This window comes from Cucurbita pepo, chromosome 14 (genome assembly GCF_057944985.1).
Source record: "Cucurbita pepo subsp. pepo isolate OVF chromosome 14, ASM5794498v1, whole genome shotgun sequence".
Lineage (NCBI taxonomy): Eukaryota > Viridiplantae > Streptophyta > Magnoliopsida > Cucurbitales > Cucurbitaceae > Cucurbita > Cucurbita pepo.
Window position 1 is genome coordinate 2,259,606 of NC_141811.1, and position 21,770 is coordinate 2,281,375.

The 21,770-nt window shown below is 37.1% G+C and overlaps 4 protein-coding genes across 6 annotated transcripts; 2 read left to right on the forward strand and 2 right to left on the reverse strand.

Annotated features, from left to right (window-relative positions):
* Positions 1-296: 296 nt before the first annotated feature.
* On the forward strand, positions 297-6,056 carry LOC111809957 (abscisic acid receptor PYL8). 3 transcript variants are annotated; one of them, XM_023696450.2, is made up of 5 exons: positions 297-732; positions 1,318-1,425; positions 3,187-3,523; positions 4,513-4,656; positions 5,297-6,056. In XM_023696450.2, exons 3-5 carry the CDS (start codon positions 3,398-3,400, stop codon positions 5,507-5,509), a joined length of 483 nt encoding a protein of 160 aa, XP_023552218.1. In that variant the 5' UTR covers positions 297-732; positions 1,318-1,425; positions 3,187-3,397; the 3' UTR covers positions 5,510-6,056. The 3 variants fall into 3 exon arrangements, with proteins under 3 accessions (XP_023552218.1, XP_023552216.1, XP_023552217.1); XM_023696448.2 differs by having other exon boundaries at positions 302-732; positions 4,441-4,656; XM_023696449.2 differs by lacking the exons at positions 297-732; positions 1,318-1,425 and having other exon boundaries at positions 3,150-3,523; positions 4,441-4,656.
* Positions 6,057-7,510: 1,454 nt separating this feature from the next.
* LOC111809954 (RNA polymerase sigma factor sigE, chloroplastic/mitochondrial) lies at positions 7,511-11,447 on the reverse strand. Its single transcript, XM_023696445.2, has 6 exons — positions 11,301-11,447; positions 10,004-10,697; positions 9,761-9,907; positions 9,229-9,465; positions 8,381-8,644; positions 7,511-8,007 (listed from the first exon to the last, which is right to left on the reverse strand). The coding sequence occupies exons 2-6, from the start codon at positions 10,685-10,687 to the stop codon at positions 7,810-7,812; spliced, it is 1,530 nt and encodes a 509-aa protein (XP_023552213.2). The 5' UTR covers positions 10,688-10,697; positions 11,301-11,447; the 3' UTR covers positions 7,511-7,809.
* A 56-nt stretch (positions 11,448-11,503) lies between these two features.
* LOC111809956 (putative WRKY transcription factor 53) lies at positions 11,504-14,776 on the forward strand. The gene is made up of 4 exons (XM_023696447.2): positions 11,504-11,693; positions 12,735-13,391; positions 13,478-13,606; positions 13,674-14,776. Exons 2-4 carry the CDS (start codon positions 12,949-12,951, stop codon positions 14,347-14,349), a joined length of 1,248 nt encoding a protein of 415 aa, XP_023552215.2. The 5' UTR covers positions 11,504-11,693; positions 12,735-12,948; the 3' UTR covers positions 14,350-14,776.
* A 116-nt stretch (positions 14,777-14,892) lies between these two features.
* On the reverse strand, positions 14,893-17,154 carry LOC111810659 (transcription factor SPEECHLESS). The gene is made up of 3 exons (XM_023697402.2): positions 16,455-17,154; positions 15,792-16,370; positions 14,893-15,206 (listed from the first exon to the last, which is right to left on the reverse strand). The coding sequence occupies exons 1-3, from the start codon at positions 16,797-16,799 to the stop codon at positions 15,141-15,143; spliced, it is 990 nt and encodes a 329-aa protein (XP_023553170.1). The 5' UTR covers positions 16,800-17,154; the 3' UTR covers positions 14,893-15,140.
* Positions 17,155-21,770: the final 4,616 nt, after the last annotated feature.

A 21,770-nucleotide genomic window follows, 5' to 3' on the forward strand; every position in this document is an offset into this window, starting at 1 on the left:
CTCCCACGCGCCACCGCCCACAGAAAATATATATAAATTATCAGTATTGTTTTAATTTGAAAAAGTTTACAAATATGGTGACACTGAATTTTATGTTTTTCCTTGAATTGCTATTAAAGCCAGTCCAACTGAATATGGGCTTGTGCTAGTAAGGCCCATGGGGGTTTTCTTTCCAGTGGGCCAGCGCTATTCAATCTGGGTTAGTCTTGGAATTGGTATAGCGGGAAGCTTCCGTTCGTAAGTTCATACCTTTATATAAATTGACGCGGCAACTGTAACGATTCACTGCCTGAAAATTTCTTCACTCTGTTGATCTATCAACTTCTCATTTCGAAAGCGTCGCACAGGCAGCATTCTGATGAGAAACGACATATTGCGACAACCAATCCATTTGGTTTATCCAAATGCCGATACGTATCGGGAATTTGGATTTCGGGAATAAAGCAGAGAGGAAAATGGTCCTGAAGTGTTTGTGCGTGGGGGGGACGAAGGGATGGGGTTTTAGCGGCCGCGTTTCTATTTATTTATTTGCGTACTTTGTTCTGAATGAATGGTCGGAATAATCGGTCCCTCTTTGTGGACTGAATATTCCAATTTTCGAATGATTTGGCCTACTCTTTCGCAGGATATGAGCCCACGGGAAAGATGATAACCAAAGAGAAAAAAGACGAAACCCAAGAGGAAGAACAGAATAACAGACACCCTTTACCCCTCCTTTATGCTATTGATTGGGTATCTATCACTTCTTTTACTTCACAGGATAACCATTTCTTATGAGAAGATGCTTTATGTAGGGTAATATAGATTAATTGTTCTGTTCTTTGCCATGGAAAGTGATTGTTTATTTGTTTTGCTTGATTATTTATTCAACTGGGCGATGTTTTTGCTGGTTGAAAAGAAAGTTTAAACAATGATGGATATTGGTGGAATCCCTGGTTGTGCGTAAAGCTGAACTGAAGGTTTTTGATTCTTTCTGTGGGGTTTTCTTTACGTAAAAAAACGTTATTCTTTTTATGCATAAAAGCTTTCGTAGATAATTCATAGTAGTGTCTGCTCGTGTCTTCTTCCTCGGAGGAGAACATTGTATATTTCTCTAATCATTTGGCAGAAAAATTGATAGTTTTACTAAAAACTGTTGAACTCTCTTGTGAAAAGATTTGCCCAACAATTTGACAAACGTCAGTTCCTTTCGTTCATTGGATGCTATATTTTAGGAACTCCTTGGTTATTCGATTCTGCTTCAGTAAATAGAAATTGGTTTGTTTTGACTTAAAGCTTGAAGGTTGGATGACCCATCTCACTAATTAAATTACTCAGGTTCTGATTTTAAAAGATGAAGACCTTTGGAGACATCCACTGCTCGGCACTTTCGTTGATACTGATATCAAAGATTTGGAGAATGATGGAGTGATATCATGGAGCTAAGTAAGTGATTCTGGTAATTTTCTTTATGTATATATGGCTATGATATCTTATTTTAAAGTAAAGTACTGATATGGTATTCTTTTTGTTCACGGATCACCTTGAGCCACCTCTGCACTAAATCTCTTAAAGAAAGAAAAAAGAATAAGACTTGTTTGAGAGAGATTCAAACTACTTTTATATAATTTCTTTTAAGAATGATACTAGGTTGGTTCGTAAAACAAACTGTGTTCTATTGTTATAGAAAATGAGTGAAAACAATGTTTAAAGGAAGAGCTCCCAAGTCCCAAGTAGTCCCTTGTTCGTGTTAGTTAAGTGATGCAAGATATAATAAACCCACATGAGCCTGAAGTTTATTATATATAGTCCACTAGTAGGTTAGCTTGTGGTTTAATTGTTGGAATGAAACAAATGTTCGTGCATTCTACAATGATATTAGAGTGCGTGCTGTGTGCTTGTTAATGAACTGTGATCTTAGGAATTTTAGTAGCGGTGATGATCGTTTAGAAAAACTGAGATTCCACACTCAGAGCCAAATTGCAGTGGGTTTATCCATGCATCCAATGGCTTTGGAGGAAGCACCTTTCTACTATAGTAAAAATCCATTCCTTTTGTAGAAGATTCTCGTCTGCTGATTTTTTAAGCAACCGTCAATATTGGAGAAACTTAACAAATTGGTAGATCTTTTGTGGGGGGAAAAAACAGGAACAAACATTCTGAATTGACATGTTTTGTATAGCTTGTAGGAAGGTGTAATACTCTGTTTGAGGAATTGGAACTTTGGAATCTCTCACAAGTCAATTTTTCTGAACCCCAGAACGTGGAATTAGCTTCTTCTTTTTTATTTTTGTTGAGATTAATGGCTTTTGAGTCCCTCAATTTGGTGAGAAATGCTTATAGACTAGTACTCCTTTTATGAGAATGATGTGCACCTGCCTCATTTGTGTATAGAAGAAAAGAATAAAGCTTTGAGAGTGCCTGTACTTAATTCCTCTAAATGCTTCTACTTCTTTTGTTTCAAACCCATCCCAAAACTTGGAGTTCTGTTCAAGAATTTACAGAAAATTTTCAACCAACCCTATCATCACTCTTTCAATTATCATAATCTGATTTGAAAGTATGGTTGGGAGGGAGTTTCACGTTGGCTAACTAAGGTGATAATTATGAGTTTATAAGTTAGGAATACATCTCATTGGTACGAGGTCTTTTAGAGAAAATAAAAGCAAAACCATGGGATCTTATGCTCAAAGTGTACAATATTTTACTATTGTGTAGGATGCTGATTACTAACATCATGAACAACAAAGGGGTAGGAAATTGTAATAGAAAAAAAAAAGAACGAGTTTTCTTTTTCTGAAATAATGGGAGAATTATGTTTCTATCATTCTTTTTAAAAAAAACATTGTTCTATATATTTCCTATATTTCGTTCACTATAAATATGTGGGATTAAATATATGTGTAAGAATCCATTTTTGTTTGAAGATCAAATTAACAAAATTTAATTAAATTAATTTTAGAAGGGAGAGACAATAGAAAATGGGTTAATAATAATAAAGTTGTGAGAGTGGTTGGGGGTAGTGTACAAATATAGGTTAGGCACAACAAATTGGTGGTCCCCACTTCTAAAACAAGTAACCAAAAATTCCATCCATTTATCTCAACATTTTTTTTTTTTTTTAATTTTATCGCTCTCCCTCCATCTTATAATAAATAATTATTTCAGCTTTTCTCTGTTGGTATGCGTATATATTTTGTGGTACAGAAACTTGAGAGCCCATTTCTTCATTCTTGTCTGCTCGCGGCCAACCTCTTTGCCGTCGTTTTGTCGTCTCCGGTGCAACTCCCGTGAGACCTATTGTCTATTGGACTCTGTTTCCGATCCGATCCTTGTACGGATACCATGAGCCCTCTTTAGGTTTGAGCTTCTGTTAATTTGTGGCTTTTGCTCTAGCTAGCTCAGGTAAATTTCCGAAATGAGTGGGAATGGTGGATTTAGCAGCTTGGAGAGGGAGTGCATTGGGAGGCATCACAGGCACGAGCCTGCTGAGAATCAGTGCACCTCCTTGCTAATCAAGCACATTAAAGCTCCCCTTCCTCTTGTAACTACCCCCTCCTCTCCTCCTCTTTCCATATGCTTCTTTTTTGTATGTCAAATTTGTGTCCTTCGCTATAGCTTTTACATAAACATTATACATTCTTCTCTCTTCATTTTTTTCAATTCTCTGTTATTCTTTGACGTGCATATTTATACATTCTCAAATCTCAATTCATGGGTGGATCCAACTATTACTCTTTCTTAGGCGTTTTCTGCCTTCAATTTTGTACCTTCTTTACTTTTTTCATTCATGTGTTTTCTTTGTCGCATCCTTTACTCTGATCTATGTGGTAATCCTTTTTATTGTTTATTTCTTTCGCTACTACCCCCAAGATAACAAATTTAAGTTCATGGGTTAAGGTAAATCTAATCTTGTCAATCTATTCTCAACACTTTCCTTCCTTCGCTTTGTAAGTTGTTTGCCTATCTCTTTTGTCAAGTGCCGGCAACCACGTAGATCTGTGGCTTGTTTACTTGTTTTTGTAGTCTGACAGTTGTTGTTTTGTCAACTCTGTTGCCAAAGTTTTGAATGTGTAACCGGTTACAGTATTTGAAAATGATTTTTCGTTGTGAAGAAATAGAGGTTTCAGCTGAGCTAAACCAGTTCCAAGTATTCAGCCGTTTTTTTTTTTTTTTTTTTTTTGATCCATTGGAAATAACTTGGTTTTGTGGTTTATTATTGCTAGGACATTGGAAAAATAGTACGCATATAAGGGTTCTGGAAATGTACATGTCAAACTGAAAGACTAGCTTAATGAAACAAAATTTGGAGAAAACAAATTTTGACCAACATGGAAATCTATTTTCAACTAATATATAACTGCACCATCATGCTTTTCAAACTTCGTTTTTTTTTAACATTTCTATCACGTGCAGCTGGTTTATCTGGGCACATACATGTTCTAATTTAATTCTCATCAGGTTTGGTCTTTGGTGAGAAGATTTGATCAACCCCAAAAGTACAAGCCATTTATAAGCTGGTGTGTAGTGCAGGGGAATCTTGAGATTGGAAGTATTAGAGAAGTTGATGTCAAATCTGGGCTCCCAGCCACCACAAGCACAGAAAGGTTGGAACTTCTTGATGATGACAAACATATCCTTAGCTTCAGGATAGTTGGTGGTGATCACAGGCTTAGGGTATGCTTCTCTTTTTCTTTTAAGTGATTGCTATTTACTAATATGAGGCTTTGCCTAAAAAATATTTATTCTCAATTTTAAATTGATTTCATGCATTAGTCATATTCATGATGTGCATTGCCCAACTTTTATGTAATTTATAGTCCTGAAAACATAATGGTTTTTAGCTAAACTCTATGGGGGAACTTTAGGGTGCCTATCTGAGAATAAGTTGGTAAACTCATGGATAGATCAAACTCGGGGAATTACTCTTGATCTTAACACATGATGAAACTCTGCATTCTTGACCAACTCAAATCTCTGAACATTCTTCATGTGTTGCTTTACCTGCTTGGGCAAATTTTAATTCAAATCAGATAATCAAGTGGTCTGGTGGTAATTTGATTCTTTCCCATTGCACGATGGGGGGGTTGTGGCTCAAATAGGCCTCTGGATTACATATTCGGCTAGGAATTTGAACAATTTGCAGTTATCTTGGGAAGATATCTCTTACTGAAACTAATCATCACCCTCTATTTGCTATAAGATTGCCCAGTAGAAAAGTCTCCAAGTGAGATAGTGCACGGACAAACGCCGTCATTGCCATTTCTAATTATTGGTCCTGCATAAGTCAACTAACTTTCTTTGCCTTTTCTTCCAGAACTACTCTTCAATTATTTCCCTCCATTCAGAGATCATAGAAGGAAGGCCAGGTACTCTTGTCGTTGAGTCATTTGTGGTCGACACTCCTGAAGGAAACACAAAGGATGAGACTTGCTTTGTTGTAGAGACCTTGATCAAGTGCAATCTCAAATCTCTTGCTGATGTTTCAGAAGGGCTTGCTATTCAGGATTGGACTGAGCCTATAGTTTGATAGAAATCTTTAAAGATTGTTATGGATGGAAAGTGGTGGGGGCAAGATTTGCTTGTGATGTTAGGCACAAAGGCATATGAATCTTCATTGTTATGGAGCCAGATTGGCAGTTGTACTACTCTCTCAATACACATTTCCCACTTGCTCTCTTTGCTGGTCAGCTGTCTTTAAATTATATGGTGCTCCCTTTCGTGGTTGAAGCACCCTATGTCTTTACAAAGGAACTCAACACCCTATGTCTTTACAAAGGAATTCAACACCCATTCATGAGTAAGAAGTATAGAAGTATTCTTCTACGATTTCCAGGATTTTGGCTAGGTAGTGTAGGATTTATGGTAGTACACACACAATGGGACAATGAGTTTACTGGTTAATTATTTTGGTTATCAGTTTCAGATAGTGAAACTGGGACGAAACATATCTGGATTCGAGTATTGTCGGTCTCTTGGTGGATATTTTACTTTTCACGTGATGTTGGCTGGAGTGTAGCTGATCTGCAAACCAGGGCCATATAACCTTAAAAAAAAATGTTTTGGCATTTCTTTGATTTGGCGATAGTTTCTTCATTAAATCATGTTGAAAACTCTATGCAACTGTTGAAAGGAATGTTCGATTCATGGATTTGATAAGTTCAAGTTTGCGCTTTGCAATTGAAAAATCAACCTTGGATTTCCCAAAGAGAAAGAGTTTAGAGGTTTAGGCATGTTTAGCTTGTGTTTATTTATATGGCCCATGTGTTTGGACTTCTGATGGTTTGATTTTATGTATAACCTAAGAGGTGCATATGAGAGGCTTGAGTTTATGTAGTTCTTATGATTAATTAACTTGTGTTCGGAAATAAATGAACTCACAGACCTTGCCTTACTCCATGTGATATGAACTTGGCCAAGCCTTTCAAGCCAACTCATGTTCTCGTTCTTTTCAATGACAATTTTATAAGCATCCAAGTTTCACCCATTCAGTCAAAGGTTATGTTGGATTATAGTTGTATTGTGAAGAAAGTGACCTCCATCATTATTTTAATCGGTAGTGGCATAACTACTCATGAAACAGAGATAGCTGAAAAAGCAAAGAAAGTCATTAAGCTTATATGAGAAGTAATATTTTCTCCAAAAAGGGATAGTGTGCAGATTACAAATTCCATATTCCTAACAACCTTCCTTTTCAGTAGGAAAATCCTTCCAACGAGTTACTGACATAATGGATTGCTTGTATTCGATCCAAAGTCAGATCTAATCGATGTGTTAGGTTGTAAATTTAATATTTTCATGTGTCCTCAACACTCTCTCACATATAGTTTTGAACATTAATTTCATTTACAAGGCCTTGTACGTACATATTTGAACATAAATCTAACTCATGACATGTAACAGACAATATCAAGCTACTCCATGAAGTCTATTCTTTAACACCAAATCCTATTTCGTTAATTATGATGATGTCTTAAAATTTAGAAACCACTGAATTCTTGGGAAACATTTAAATCCCCATTTGGAAAGGCAAGAAAATTTCAAATGAAAGAAAGAGATCAAAACCACAAATGGCAGTTTGAGCGAGAAGACGAGGATCAAGATGAACCTGTGCAGATACATAGACATGGATTGTTGCTATTTGAAAAATTATTCAAATATGTCTAACATAGTGTAACTAATACCTGAGGAATTCTGTTATATGTATATATTTTTCTTTATCATACTAGTCTCTCTGCCATTTCAAATATGACTATAGAATGGTTGAACTTCTAGATCTATCTATGATTGGATCATTTCCTCTAAGAAAGGATTGATAAAGGAAAATCTATGAAATTGGGATGTCTGCATATTGAATGCACCTACGAAATCTCTCAAAAGAAAAAGTTGCGACCACTCTCTCCAGTTCATACTGATTGCTGAAGAAGTTTCTTCCTCTAGAGATAAGGAGAAATGAAACTGAAAACCACTATTTCTGTTGTTCTTCTATTGAATCCTCTTTGTAGAGAAAAACTTATAAAACAGTCGAAGGTTGAAATTTATAAACAGTATACTTTATTTATATCACATAGTATGTATACAAGAGGGGGTATAACCATTCCTGTCTTTTAGTTGCTATTCTTCTCCTATAAAACTGCCTTCTTCCTACAAAGAAAGTTGCAGAGCTGCCAATTGTATGTCCTTAAAAATAAGAATCATATGGGGTGAGGTTTCTATGTTCAAGTAGTTACAAATATATGGTACAAATCTCTTGCCCCTTGAGATGTTTTGGCGATAGGAAATAATCCGGAGTACAAGATCATTGAAACAAAGCTTGATGTTCTCATCAGTTCAGATTAAATACCGACGAAGGTAATCCACTCTTGCAGGATGCTTGAGCTTCATGAGAGCTTTCACTTCATGCTTTCGAACCATTTCCCTTGAAATATTTAGATTTCCGGCTATCTCACCTAATGTTCGGTTTCCTTTGCCATCAAGACCGTATCTTTGTCGGATCACCAAACTCTCTTTCGGCTTAAGAGAATCAAGCTGGAAAAAGAATTTAAACTTAGGAACATATTATCAAAATATCAGCAATATAGGGGATTTCAAGGCATCCCATGCAAAATGCAGCAGATTAAACGGATCATATCTACTGATATGATCAACGATTGGAGTTAAAAGCAATCCCAAGTCAGGAATGCCTAAGAAATCTACCAAAAGGAGAGGTCCATGTCAGTACAACAGCCTACTTTTACATCGATTTGGGAAGAATAAGTGTAGTGCAGTGCAAGTCAGTTGCATTTTAAACAAGCATAGCAGATGTAGCCAAGATGTCTTTCACCTTGAATTCATGATGTGAAGACATTTTACCAAATATATTTCACAAGTTAAATTAGTGGTTTACAGGGGGAAAAATTACCACATCGTCGAGAGCAAGCCTCAGAAGAGCTGATTGCCTCCGGTTGTCGCCTCCAGTACCTTCTACATCAGCGATCCCACTGATAAACTCTTCTGATGTAGTTGAGTGCCTAGAATGGAGAGAGTAAACTGGTTTTGTAGCCCTCATTACTTCTAGGTACCTCTCAGGTGAGATGCCAACTTTTGCGATTACCTCTTGCTCTGTTGGCAATCTATGAAGCTCACATAATAACTCAAGTTTAGCTCTTTGAATTTCAACTCTTACCTGCATAAGAAAAGGTTCAGTCTCAATAACCCATGCCTTCATGTGCAGCAAGAACCATTTAGACAATGATTTAGATTCAAAACATAACAAAGTGAACAGATTCAATTCAGCTTTTTAATTGCCGTCTACCACAAATGGGAGCTAGATGATTTATCGTAGAGCTTGCTTCCAAAAATCTTGGCTACTCTAGCACGACTTTCTTCTCTATTTCAGTCAATCATAGCTTCTTTTTTCTTTGAACTACAACTATGGAGAGAGAACCTTCCTTCCCCTTCAGACGGTGGCTAGAATCTATCTTATATTGTTTCTTATGAAATTATTTCTTGGAGACTCTCGAGACCAAACTCTCAATATAACATTTTAGTTTTTCTTCAAAGTTTAAATATTCCCTTATTCTATTTCTCTTTGTTTCTTCACTATTTAAGGTACCAACCTCTTTGGTTGTTTTACCATTTAGCAACAGTAATATGATGTCATGAAGGAAAGTAGAATGATGATTAAGGAACGCAAGTAGTTCATTGCCATGATAAAAAAAAAAAAAAAAAAAAAAGGAATGGAAAAGGCAAAGTACTATAATCACTAACCGAGTCGAGTCCAAATGAGACACGTGTGAAGCTTGAGAGAGTCATTGACCGAATAATAGCATGCCTTATCCAAAATAAAGCATAAGTTGATAGGCGGAATCTCCTCTTAGGCTCAAAGCGATCAATCGCTGTAATGAGTCCCTTGACTCCTGCTTGACAAAGGTCTTGAAATTTTGGGCCACTTGCAAAATCTTCAAAGTATTTGTTGATCACAAATAATACAAGGCGGAGATTATGCTGCAACAGATGTAAGACCTAACCATTAGTTCTATCCTAGTGCATTATATCATAAGTTGATTACAACTACATTCAATCTGTCTGCACTCCAATATGTTATTGGAAGATCAGTATGTACCCTAGGAAAGGAACCTTTACATTTTGATTGAACGGAATATGACAAACATATCAATCATATAAACTTGTACGTTGATAAACTCCATGGCTGATGGATAAGAACTGAAAGTAAATTATTTTCATGGAGAAAGAAAAAGCAGTCATGGTATCACAGAAGCCTGAAGGAAGTGACTCTTACCTTGATGAGTTTGTTTCGGGCAGCACGACCAACCTCCAACTGTCTCCTTACTTGAATTACATTCATATTTGTCGCATTGGCCAATTCTCCTTCAGTTGGTTCTCTTCCCAACCCTTTCTGCAGTTCTTCTTGTGCTTGAATAAGTGCCTAATAGAGGAAAACATTATTTGGCAGTCAACAAAATCACTTTTATTCAAACTTCCATTCAAATCAGTTTCCAGCACCAGAATTCTTAAGCCTCACCTTCATTGGTTGAACCAACTTGAACAAACGGGTATGCTCTGATGAAGGAAGAACTGGAGGAATCTTCATCTTTTTCCAGTCTAAACTAACCAAATCAGTAGAAGCAGAGTAGTTTCTTACAAGATCATCAATCTCATCAGCTTCACTTTTGGTATCTTTTTGTTTACTTAATGAAGGAGCTGATTTGCCTTCCTTGTTACTTTTCAATGCTATCCTCTTGTCGAGATCGAGTCGCTTAATCCTCTTAGTCTGGTTCCTGACTACACCATCACATGGTCTCTTGCCTAACTTTTTCCTCCTTTGCTGTCCTCTTTTCGGTCTGCCATCTTCATTTTCCATATCAGTATCCTCTGTCACAGGGCTAAGCTTGAAAATGTTTTCAAGTTTAGCAGCAGCCTCATTGTAATCCACATCCGAAGTACAGGGAGTAGCTTCATCGATCAAGACAGCTTTAACTCTCTTTAAAGATTTGCTACTTTTTCCTGTTCTTTTCTGGTTTCTGTTGTTACTCTCCACAGGCAGGGTTACTTGCTCGTGGGGTGAGACCAAAGTAGTGTTCGTGTGCTTATCTACTTTAAAAGCGACAATCGATGGTCTTTTCAATGCAGAAATGTTATTGGAAAATTTTCCACCTAGCCGAAAAGGAGTTCGTGCTGCCGAGCTTGAAACGGTCACAACTCCCATACCAAGTAGCCTTCAAAAAGAGAAAACGAAATCAATATGGAAGCTCCAGCAACATGCAATGAATTGTAACTGCCAACTCTTATCACTCAAATCCTAGACTTGAAACAATGCATTGGCCATAAGTATTCACAAGAGAAAGGACTGAAATTTCCCTCATGGGCAATTCATAAAACAAGTCATTAGCAAAAACCATAGAAGACATCCATTTTGCTGCACATATAGCAATAGGTATCACAGCTCAAATAAACACCACTTTTCTAGTTTAGTACATAGCTAACACCATTTTCCTTAAAAGTAACTTCAAGAAGTCCTTTCTGCCCCTAACTTCATCTTCTTTACTTTTTGAATGAACTGGGACTACAAAGCTTGGAACTTTACATGTTTTTTCAGGTGGGTCTATTGTGGGAGATCCTATTCTGGAAGAAAATGCTCATAAACACACAAAAAGTTCAACCATTTGCACCTAAAAGCTTAAGTTCAAGGAGTTATCTGATTTTCCCACAACGAGCAAGATTCTCTAGAATTTCCTCAGTAAAATAAACAGAAGATTCAACTACAGCTGCATCCTTAATCAAACAAACAGAACATGAAAACCAAGTTGAGAAACACAAACCTTCAAAGATCAAGGTAAAGCACAGGTTTTTTCTTCTTCAATCTTTCCTTCTGATTTCCCAGGATTAGAGAGAACAACCTTAAAATGACAGTCTCCTCCTAAATACATGAATTTTGGTGTCCACAAACAATCTCACTTTGTAATTGACAGAAATGGACGGTGATGAGGGGGGTTTGTGGTCGATCAACGGTGATGAAAGCAGCAACGTAGGCAAAGGGTAGTGGACTAAAATTGTGAGGGTGACGTGGCGACTATCAGACGGAGGGTGAATATTACGTGGCAGGCGAGGAGTGGAGGAGAAGATATTTTATGTGAAGTTAATGGATGATGCAAGTGACAGACATGTGGTTCTAGTTGGGTTTGGAGCATCAACCTTAATGGGACCCAACTTTGGTACTGGTTCCTAGCTCTACACGTTGCTTAAAAAGCCAACCATACAATTATCTCTTTTATTTTTCTTTTAAAAAAATTGATAATGGGGATTCCCAATCCAATAGAAATTTTCTGATAGATCATGTTGAGATAAGAACGACTTATTTTATATGTCAGTCATATACCGTTTACTATAAGGTCATTTGAATGTAATAGCTTTTCCTTAGAGCCGTTCATGGTTGTTATGAAAGTGTTAGGGTCTATGTTTAGGAGGTTCACATATCTTAATGATTGTCAACTAATTCCTCAGTATTTTCATATCATTTTTGGTTGCTTTGAATTTTTTTTTTGGTATAACAAGAGATTTAAATCACAATTTGGTATTTGTACCTTCAGTTTTATTTGTTTGGTTCATATGATTCCTATACTTTTTAAAACGTTCACTTTGGTCATGTGCATTCATTCATGTTCATTTTATATCTTAAACTTTCGAAACATTCATATGGGTCCATATACCTTCTAGAGTGAACCCTTTTGCTCCTTTTGTTGAATTTGTTGTCCCCCAAACCCATCGCTAGTCAATATTGTCTGTTTTGACCTGTTACGTACAGTCGTCAGTCTCACGGTTTTAAAACATGTCTACTAAGGAGCGTCTACTAGATAGATGTTTTCACAGACTTATAAGAAATGTTTCGATTCCCTCTCCAACCGATTGGGATCTGACACAACACTAAACATGTTCTTCTTCAAATACACACCATAATAACTTTGTATAAAATGATTATTGTTGGGATCAAACGAATAAAGAAAGAAAAAGTGAAGAGAGATTATAATAATAAAAAGAATGTTAGAATGGTCTCCACACGGCTAAGAAAATAAAAACAACCAAAAGTCAACTGGTTGACTCTGCAATTTCATAGTATTTGTGTCGTTTCCCCTTATTTTTCAAGATTTCCTCTTACCTTCCAATTATTTGCATTTGAATTGGTCCACATCTACACATTATTTGATTGTGTTTGGATCAAAATTGGAAATAATTGTGTGTTTTATGTTTTAATTTAGGGTGTGTTTTAGAAGAAAGTGGAATTGGTCAAGAATCGGAGATGATCTCTGAAATCAATTTCCAAGCAATGTATCGACGACCGAAGACTGAACCCTTCTCCTTCTTCTAAAACTATTCCCCTTCTTTTCTTTGGTTTCAAAAAAGTTTCTCACCCCTCTTCATAAATACCCACACCATTCCCTTCCTCCTCCATCAGACTTCATCACCCACTTCATGTCTTTGCTTTCTTACACAATCCTGTTGGGTTTCAGCCTTAAATCCCAAGTTTTGTTTTGTTTTGTTTTGTTGTCTTGTTCTCCAAATTTCAGAACTTTAATCATGGACAGTTTTGGAGAATGGGACCAAAAGAAGAAGTTGAAAAATGAGCTGCTTAAAGGGAAGGAATTAGCAAAGCAACTCCTAATTCATCTCAATGTGAGGCCATCAACATCTTCCATGGCTGCTGCTGCTGCTTCTTCTTCTTCAGCTTCGAATGATGGCAGTGAACTATTAGTTCAAAAGATCTTATCTTCATATGAAAAGGTACTGTCATTGCTCAGCTCTAATGGAATCCAAATATCTGAATCTCCTTCCTCTCTCAATGGAAGCCCAAGGAGTGAAGACTCTGACCGTGAATTCAAGGACCATGATCATACCAATGCTTCTTCCCGCACAAGGTAACTCATTTTAACCAAAAACATAAAGAAAAAGCTTATTTCTGATTAAAATTATTGGTAAACTACAGTTTTGGATGTAATTGCAGGAACATTCTTCCAACTTGGACACAGAAATTCCAAGTTAGTCCAGGGATGGCCCTTGAAGGGTCTTTTGATGATGGCTTTTGCTGGAGGAAATATGGTCAAAAAGGCATTCTTGGTGCCAGACATCCCAGGTAAAACTACAATTTTGGTGATCCCTTTATGTTTTATATACTTACATTGTCTGTTGTTGACATGCAGAGGGTATTACAGATGCACACACAGGAACCTCCAAGGTTGTCTTGCAACCAAACAAGTTCAACGGTCCGATCACGATCCAAACGTCTTCGAGATCACGTACCGAGGAACCCATAGTTGCACCCAAGTTATTCCATCTGCAAGCACAGAGTTTCAGCAACAAAACCACCCTCTACTACTACCTGATCAAAGGGTCCAAAACCAACAAACATCGCCTGATGCTCTCTTGAGCTCATGCCCATCCTTAAGAGTCATAACTGAAAACCTTGACACAACTCATGATCCAACATTATTCCATCCTTTTAACTATGATCCCACGTCAAATTATGAGGCTGCAGACCGTGTCGAGTCCGGGTCGACATTGAGAGCCAACGTCAACTTTTCCGAGTTCTCTCCTCCTCCATTTTTGTCCCCAACAACATCTGGATCTGGGTTGAGCTATTTCTCTGCATCCTCAAGTGGGTTGAGCTATTTCTCTGCATCCTCAAGTGGGTTGAGTGAAGGATTTGTTGGACATCATCAGAAGTTGGATTTGCAGCCAAACAAATCCGAGCTTTCTGAGATTTTTTCCTCACCAACTTCAGCTTCAAACTCTGCAACTCCTGGCTTAGACTTCCCATTCGGCGAGCTTCAAATGGAGCCAACTTTCACATTCCACAACACAAATTTCTTCTCCTAAATCTCCTTCCTTATAGACTCAACAACAATGATACTCTGCAACCAAATCTCCATCAAGTTTTAACAAATTTTCATACTTTCTGATCTTACAACTTATTATTTTTACAACTTTTGATAGTTTTGGAGTGTTTTGTTTTGAGAATATTTTAGTAACTTCATTCCAAGTAAGGATTTTTTTTCTTATAATTTCTTTTGGGGGTGAGGTCATGAAGGCCCAACAGACTTGTACAACAATACAGTAATGAGCCATAAGCCCATTATGTTTGGGCCATAACAAGGAGAAAGCCCACCAAATCCTTGGGCCCAAAGCTTTAGGGATTATTCTTTTTTCTTTCTAGAATTTATATTTCTTTTAAAAAGATTATTTTTAATGTATAAAGGCCCACCCTTTTTCACTAGATTGGGGGAAAATTAAATTGTTTCACAGAAACACAGAAGCTATATATATATATATATATATATATATACATATAGCTTATAGATTCAGCTTTATGTTAATGCTCTGTGCTCCCCAATCACTGATTTAAAACTATATAACAATAAATAAATGAATAAATAAATAAAAGATGCAGTGATAATGTTAATATAGTGAATATGATTAGACAAGAAGCTTAGTAGTTTTTGATGATGAGAGGGATGAGATTGCATCTATCTATTACATAAATGAAAAGAGGAATTTTAGTTGAAAAAAGAATTGAAGAAAGAGAGTTACATTAATTTGTAAAGAGGATTCTCTTTGTGCAGACACAATTAAGTAACCAAAACTCCTCCTCCTTCAATTCTGGACTTCAATTAGCAGAATGTTTGCTGAATTTGGTGAGCCAGTTCCTCTGCACTAAGTTGGCATTCAATTCCGATCTATTAAAGGAAAATAAACAATCAATATGATCGATCCACTGATTAATTCACTGAAAAATGAAGATAAAACGATAAAAGATGCAAATTTGTGTATAAAGCTGGGATTTTTCTCCTCTGAACATGCAAAAATGGGTATCATTTCAGCTCGGAAATTCGAGCCATTTTAGTTCGTGCATGGAAGCCATCTGTGAGCTTAAACAAACCTTCAACATGGCAAACAATGGAGTGCTTTGGTGCTTGTGCTCAAAATACACAAAACGAAACACAACCCATATATCATTTCAATGAAAATTTTCTTTTTTTTTTATTAAGAAAAGAAAACCCCAGATGAAATCTTTCTCAAATTGATGACTTCAATTCTCTAAAACCCAAAACCCTTAATGAGTTATGAAATGATTCTCATAAAACAAGAAAAAAAAAAAAAAAGAAAAAAAAAAAGAGGAAAGCTGCACGGAAAACGAGGCAAAAGAGTAGTGAAAGCTAGTAACTTTACTCTCCTTTGATAATTAAAACATCTTTTGTTTGGTTTTGAAATTGTGTTTATAAACTTAGTTTTGAAAAAATAAAAACAAAGATTATGCATACCTTAATTGTAAAAGAGTTAAACATGGTATCATCAACGGTGGTGATCTTGACATGGAGAATTTCTAGGGAGAGTTGTTCAAGGGCAGCAATGATCTTAACAGCTTGTCCAGGGATTGGAGCAGAAACTGTCTTCAAAACCACATTTGGACCTGTAAACTTCACCTCAACTTCAGCTATGCCGGATTTTGAATTCGCCACAAGATCATTGTTACCGTTGTTACCATTGTTACCATTGTCAATGGAGGAATTTGTGGTGGAAGATGAATTACAGGGCGATGGCTCTACTGTGCTGATGTTGTTATTAGCCATATCGGTGGTGGGAGGCTGTTGCAACCTTGGAGGCTTGCTGTAAGGGCTAGTGGGTTGTGGGGTTCTTGGACTAATTGGCAAGTTAAGGCGAGGACTTAGTGGTGGTGGCTTTCTTGGACTCATTGGCAAAGGCCTTGGACTTGAAACAACCCTAGGGCTCAACACTTCACTATACACTTTCCTTTGCTTTTTGGCCTCTAGTGATTGAAGAACTTGTTGCAACTCTTTGATGTATTCCACCACCCCTCCAATTATTGAAGCTTGATCTCCCTAAAACCACATTCAACAACAATATAATATCATTCAACACAAAGCCCTGAAATGAAATCATATTCTCAAAAATTTTCAACATACTTTCTTGACATAGAAACAAGGCATGAGCGATCTCAACACCGACAAGTGCTCGTTCATTTGCTTCCTACGGTTGCGCTCTACCGTGATGTGAGACATTCTTTGTGCTCCATCAGGGTTTGCATCCTCTGAGGAAGAGACACCAGCCATAGCGGAACCGTTCAGTTTCAAGCGCTTGGTTTTAGGGGAAGTCTCAAGCTCGGTGTCGTCCTCGATCATACTGAATTCTGCAACATTCTCCAAACTATCAAAGATGCTGAAGAGGTCATATCCTTCCAACTGGGGGTTTGTGGTATGGTCGACAAATTCTTCATTTTGTTGGAAAAAGTCAGCTAAATTATCAACCATGTTTGTACCCTTTTGTTCTGTTGGGCTAAAGAAGCACAAAGTTTGGAGCTTTTGTGTTGAAAAAGGGAAAGAAAAGGACCCAGATAGATAGAGCAAAATGGAGGAAAAAATATATTGTCAAGATCAAGAGAGGGTAGCCTAAGGGGAAGTAAATAAGAGGAAGGGGAGAATATGAAAGGGACTAAACTATCACCATCAACATATTATAGCTCTCTTGAAATGCTAACCGTTGGATAAGTGAGGATCAGACGGGCAAGAAGAAAGATGGAACTGAAATCATATTAAAAGGGTTGGTTCTTATAAACATGGAGTTGAAATGGTTTGAGTAAAATAGATCGTTTGACAAATTTGGTTGTTTCATTATCTCTCCTTGGAAACTGTAGCTTGGCTTTCACTTCCCGTCTCTCAAAGCTTAATTGTTCTGGTACCATGTTTGTACTAGACACCCAGACAGAGCTCAGACACCATTTCTCATGATTCCCTAATCATCAAATGTTAGCCCACAACTTTATATGTTGGTTTGTAGTTAATAATAGTAATAATATCCTCTCTGTGTCGGATTGGGCATATGAAGATCTTAATGTTGAGTACCAAGTCATGTTTAGGAACTCATTTAAATCTATATATATATAGCAATCAGAACATTCCCATGTCTTAATTTGTCTATGAATGCAGCATTTAAACTCATTAATTTTTGCTTTCACATTAACCCCCTCTACTTTTTGTCTTCTCTCTTCCATTATCTCATCTCCCTTCTATATCTATCACCCTTCAATTCTTTTGCAGTCAATTAAATTCCATTCCATTTATATACCTACATAGAGTAGGAGATTCCATGTCGGTCGGCCACAAAGAAGAACGAAACATTTCTTATAAAAGGTGTGAAAATACATTTCTAACAGACACGTTTTAAAATCGTGAAACTAACGGCGATACGTAATGAGCTAAAGTGGACAATATCTATATTAGTAGTAGACTTGGGCTGTTACAAATGGTATTACAACCAGATACTAGGCGATGTGCTAGTGAAGACGTTGGCCCCAAGGGGGTGGATTGTGAGATCACACATCGGAGAGGGGGACAAAACATTTCTTACAAGGGTGTGGAAATCTCTCCCTAACAGACGCGTTTAGATTATGAGATCCCATATCAGTTGGAGAGGAGAACGAAACCTTTATTTATAAAGGTGTGGAAGCCTCTTCTAAACCGTGAGACTGAGGACGATTGTGAGAGATAAAAGAGGAATAACAAGTGTCCATTAATGGGGTTTGTTTAAGAGTGATGAAATGAATGAAGACATGAGGCATTAGAATGATGGTAAGCTTAGTTTATGAGGTTGGAAATAAAAGCAGGATGGTTTATGATAACAGGAACCCATGCATGCAGCAGATATTTAGTAGCAGAAGGATTTAGCAAAAAAGATGGTATAGTAAGAGAGTGAGGAGTGAGGATATTGAGAGGAAGCACGGAGATGGCGTGTGTGTGGACATTGAAAGAGGTTCAGAAATTCACAACACATTGACATAAAGAGGAAAGCGACGTAAGTAATATGGTATTCAATATTTGTAACAAAACTAACACAACTTGCACATTTCTGCCCACACCCATCCGCATCACATTTCCTCTTCTCTTCTCTCCCCCCTGCCATTCTCATTTACTTCTCCCTCCCCCATTTAATATCATTACACTATATAACACACCATTCCTTCATGGAATCATATATTATAACTAGTTAATTAATTAATCTCCCTCCCCTTCCCCTTTTTACTCTGGTGTGGGGGCGGGTGGCCACACAGAGCTGCCACAGCACCCCACACTCAGTCACAAATGGGGGAGAGAAGTAATTGCCTGCTTCCTCTTTCCCTTGAAACACTTTTCCTCTCTCCCTAAACCCTACACGACCCTAGAAGCAATACTAGAAGCAATACTAGAAGCAATATGAGTTGAGTTTAATTAGGATATTAAAAGGGATGTTTGTAAAGAATAGAATTGATCAGGGCATTCACAGCGTATGTATGATAGGCTTTATAAAGGCATAATAAATAGACACAAAGATTTGTACATATATGAACATATGAAGCTACATTAAGATTCAAGCAATAAGGTCCCTTCATCATTTATGTCACCCTGCACCATTATGGATGTGGAATGTGGGACAAAATTTAAAAACAATACTTAAATATTATATTCAATTGCATGGCCCAATCCCCAATCACTCCCCTCCTCTCTCCTCATTTCCTTACCTGAATGCCTCATTCAATACGCACCCACGAAATGTATCACCTTTACATTACTCTCCCCCCACTATTAATTACACAATCCTTCTTCTTCCTCTTCTTCTTCCTCCTCCTCCTCCTCCTCCTCTCTCAAAACCTTATTGTTTCTTCTCCTCCATCAATGGCTCGAACTCTGTTCTCTTAATCTTCAAAGAAGCATATGGATTTGATTTGATTAATTCGATGATAGTTAGATTGTGGGGATCTAATCAGATAAGTTTGAGGTAGATTGTTTAGGGTTTGAAGAGATGTTGGACAACCTCGGAAATTGTGTGTGGCTGTGATCGGACAGGTGGCAGACGTGGAGTTGGGTCCCACAATGTTGATTACATATTAGATTCGATGTCCCATTTTGGATGACTTGTCCCCATTCATGTCCTGTAACCGTTGGAAGCTGCCAGTCCCTCCACCTTCCTTCCTTCCTTCATTTTATCTATTATTCAACCCTTAATTTTTCCCATATGGGTGTTTAAGATTAAGTTTCCCATGCAACCCATAAAATGAAAACCTCCCAGAAAGCTCACTAATTTGCTAACACAAGGCTGCAAATCAGAAGAGATCAGCCACATGAATATGGTCTAAACAAGAGAGGGTAAGAATGTTGGTCTCCCAGTGAATAGGTAAATTAAAGGTGTAGGACCAAACTTTGAGTTGTTGTGAATTTTTACAGTATTTTTCTACCACTTTCTAGCCCTTTCTTCTCTCTCTCTCTCTCTCCCTCCCTTAGAAACAGTACTCTGTGATGTTCATCATGTTTCTTTTTCTCTCACAAATTCAACAGGCCCTACTGTGGCATCTCAAAGCTCTTCACTCCCTTGCAAGAACATGGTTATTTTTTATTTCACCCACCTTCCATTCAGATATTACATAATAAGACAAAGAGGGTTTTTGAAAGCTGAAGTAAAATGTGAAGATTTTTGTAAGATCTCATGTCAGAGGAGCGAAATATTACTTATAAGTGTGTAGAAATCTCATTTTACTTATAAGGGTGTAGAAACCTCTATTTTAAAATGGTGAGACTGACGACGATACGTAATGAGTCAAAAAGGACAATATCTATTAGGGTGAGCTTGAGCTACTACAAATGATATCAGAGTCAGACCTCAAGTTCCACATTGGTTCAACAGGGAAACAAATCATTCCTTCTAAGGATGTAGAAACCTCTCCTTAGTAAACGTATTTTAAAATCGTGAAGCTGACAACAATACGTTAACGATCCAAAACGAATAATATCTATATTAACGGTGCGGTAAATTTAGACGGTTTGTAACAGGTGGAGGGGAAAAGGGAGACGACATGCATTATGATGAGCAGTGGTTGTGTGTTGATTGAAAGGCTTCAAAATTTGTGTCCCAACAAACATGAATGTAACACACAATACACAATGTCCTGTTGGGTTTGTGTTTGTGTGGTACGATCCTTTGGGAAGTAAAAGACAAAGTTTTTTGAATAGAGGTTTACTTTTTGTTCATTTAGTGAGCAATGACCCGTCAGGTTCTGGGTGGTTGGGAAAATGCAGTGGTGAGTTTATACCTCTTAGCCCCACCCACCACCCCACTCCCTCCCCTCACCAAAAAGAATGTCTTCTTTTTATTATTTTTGCCTCCTACCACCTTTCTATCTTCTTCCCTCAATAATAACCCTTTTTCACCACTTCTTTTTAATCCCTCTTCCTTCTTAATTAAATCCAATATTTCAGCCACCGCCCACTGTAACCAAGATCTGACAATGCATCAAAAGTTGACTTTTATATGCATACAAGAATCTCCAATGATGGAAACCCTGTGTTTCAGTGGTTTCAAAGTTACACACAAAGAAACAAAAAGAAAAACAAAGAGTGATTCTTTTTCCTTATGGGTTTTTGTTTTTGAGCTGAGGAATGGTCAGCTTTGAGTGATGTAGGCTCTTCCAACCATGAAGAAAGGTGAATAGTTGATCAGATTCTATGCAGTTTGAATCATTTCATGGTTTAAAATCCTGAAGCTTTCTAGACTTTGCTCACTCCGACGGTGGGTCCTATGAGAATGATCATTCGTATTTAATATCGAAAAATGAAGAATCTATCTTTTTTTAAAAAAAAAACTTTTTTTCTTGTGTTCATTGGAAGATGAAGAAATTTAGGGTTTTGATAACAGTGTTCATTCTGTTTGTTTTAGATCTTCCAACTGTTCAATGGGACAAATTTGAAACCTGTTCTTCTTCTTCTTCTTCTTCTTTCTTAAAGTTCACATCACACAAAATCTTCACCTTGTCTCTATATATTTAGAATCTCAGTCCTTAGTTTTAACTTCAAAATGGAACTCCTGAGATTTATCTCTTAGTTATGATTTTGTCTTTCTTATGATTTTGTCTTTCTGTGAGTTTCAAATCACAGGAACTTAATTAGTTACTAGACAAGTTACCTGAATGAACAGAATCTTTGGAGATCTTTCTTCTCTACTTACTTGTAGTTGGGTTGGTGTGTGAACTTAAACTTAAGTTGATTTTTTTTATTTTGCTGTCAAAAGAAAAAAAAGAAGACTTTGGTTGAATTTTGTAACTACATTCAATTTCGTGCGACAATGACATAACAAAAGACATGTATATACACAAACATGACAAGAAACCATAGTATAATCTAGAAGAATTGTGTGCATTCATTCACAACAGGTCAAACACATCATATTGTTGCTGTAAAAAAATAAAACAGTAAATT

Excerpts from the sequence above, each read along its gene's own strand:
- LOC111810659 (XM_023697402.2), bottom strand. The coding sequence starts at position 16,799 with ATGGTTGATAATTTAGCTGACTTTTTCCAACAAAATGAAGAATTTGTC. Across the intron at positions 16,371-16,454 it reads CTTGTTTCTATGTCAAGAAA|GGAGATCAAGCTTCAATAAT; the intron begins GTATGTTGAAAA and ends ATGTGGTTTTAG. Across the intron at positions 15,207-15,791 it reads TTAACTCTTTTACAATTAAG|ATCGGAATTGAATGCCAACT; the intron begins GTATGCATAATC and ends TTCCTTTAATAG.
- LOC111809954 (XM_023696445.2), bottom strand. The coding sequence starts at position 10,687 with ATGGGAGTTGTGACCGTTTCAAGCTCGGCAGCACGAACTCCTTTTCGG. Across the intron at positions 9,908-10,003 it reads AGTTGGTTCAACCAATGAAG|GCACTTATTCAAGCACAAGA; the intron begins GTGAGGCTTAAG and ends TTCCTCTATTAG. Across the intron at positions 9,466-9,760 it reads CCCGAAACAAACTCATCAAG|CATAATCTCCGCCTTGTATT; the intron begins GTAAGAGTCACT and ends CATCTGTTGCAG.
- LOC111809956 (XM_023696447.2), top strand. The coding sequence starts at position 12,949 with ATGTCTTTGCTTTCTTACACAATCCTGTTGGGTTTCAGCCTTAAATCC. Across the intron at positions 13,392-13,477 it reads AATGCTTCTTCCCGCACAAG|GAACATTCTTCCAACTTGGA; the intron begins GTAACTCATTTT and ends ATGTAATTGCAG. Across the intron at positions 13,607-13,673 it reads CTTGGTGCCAGACATCCCAG|AGGGTATTACAGATGCACAC; the intron begins GTAAAACTACAA and ends GTTGACATGCAG.
- LOC111809957 (XM_023696448.2), top strand. The coding sequence starts at position 3,398 with ATGAGTGGGAATGGTGGATTTAGCAGCTTGGAGAGGGAGTGCATTGGG. Across the intron at positions 3,524-4,440 it reads TTAAAGCTCCCCTTCCTCTT|GTTTGGTCTTTGGTGAGAAG; the intron begins GTAACTACCCCC and ends AATTCTCATCAG. Across the intron at positions 4,657-5,296 it reads GTGGTGATCACAGGCTTAGG|AACTACTCTTCAATTATTTC; the intron begins GTATGCTTCTCT and ends CTTTTCTTCCAG.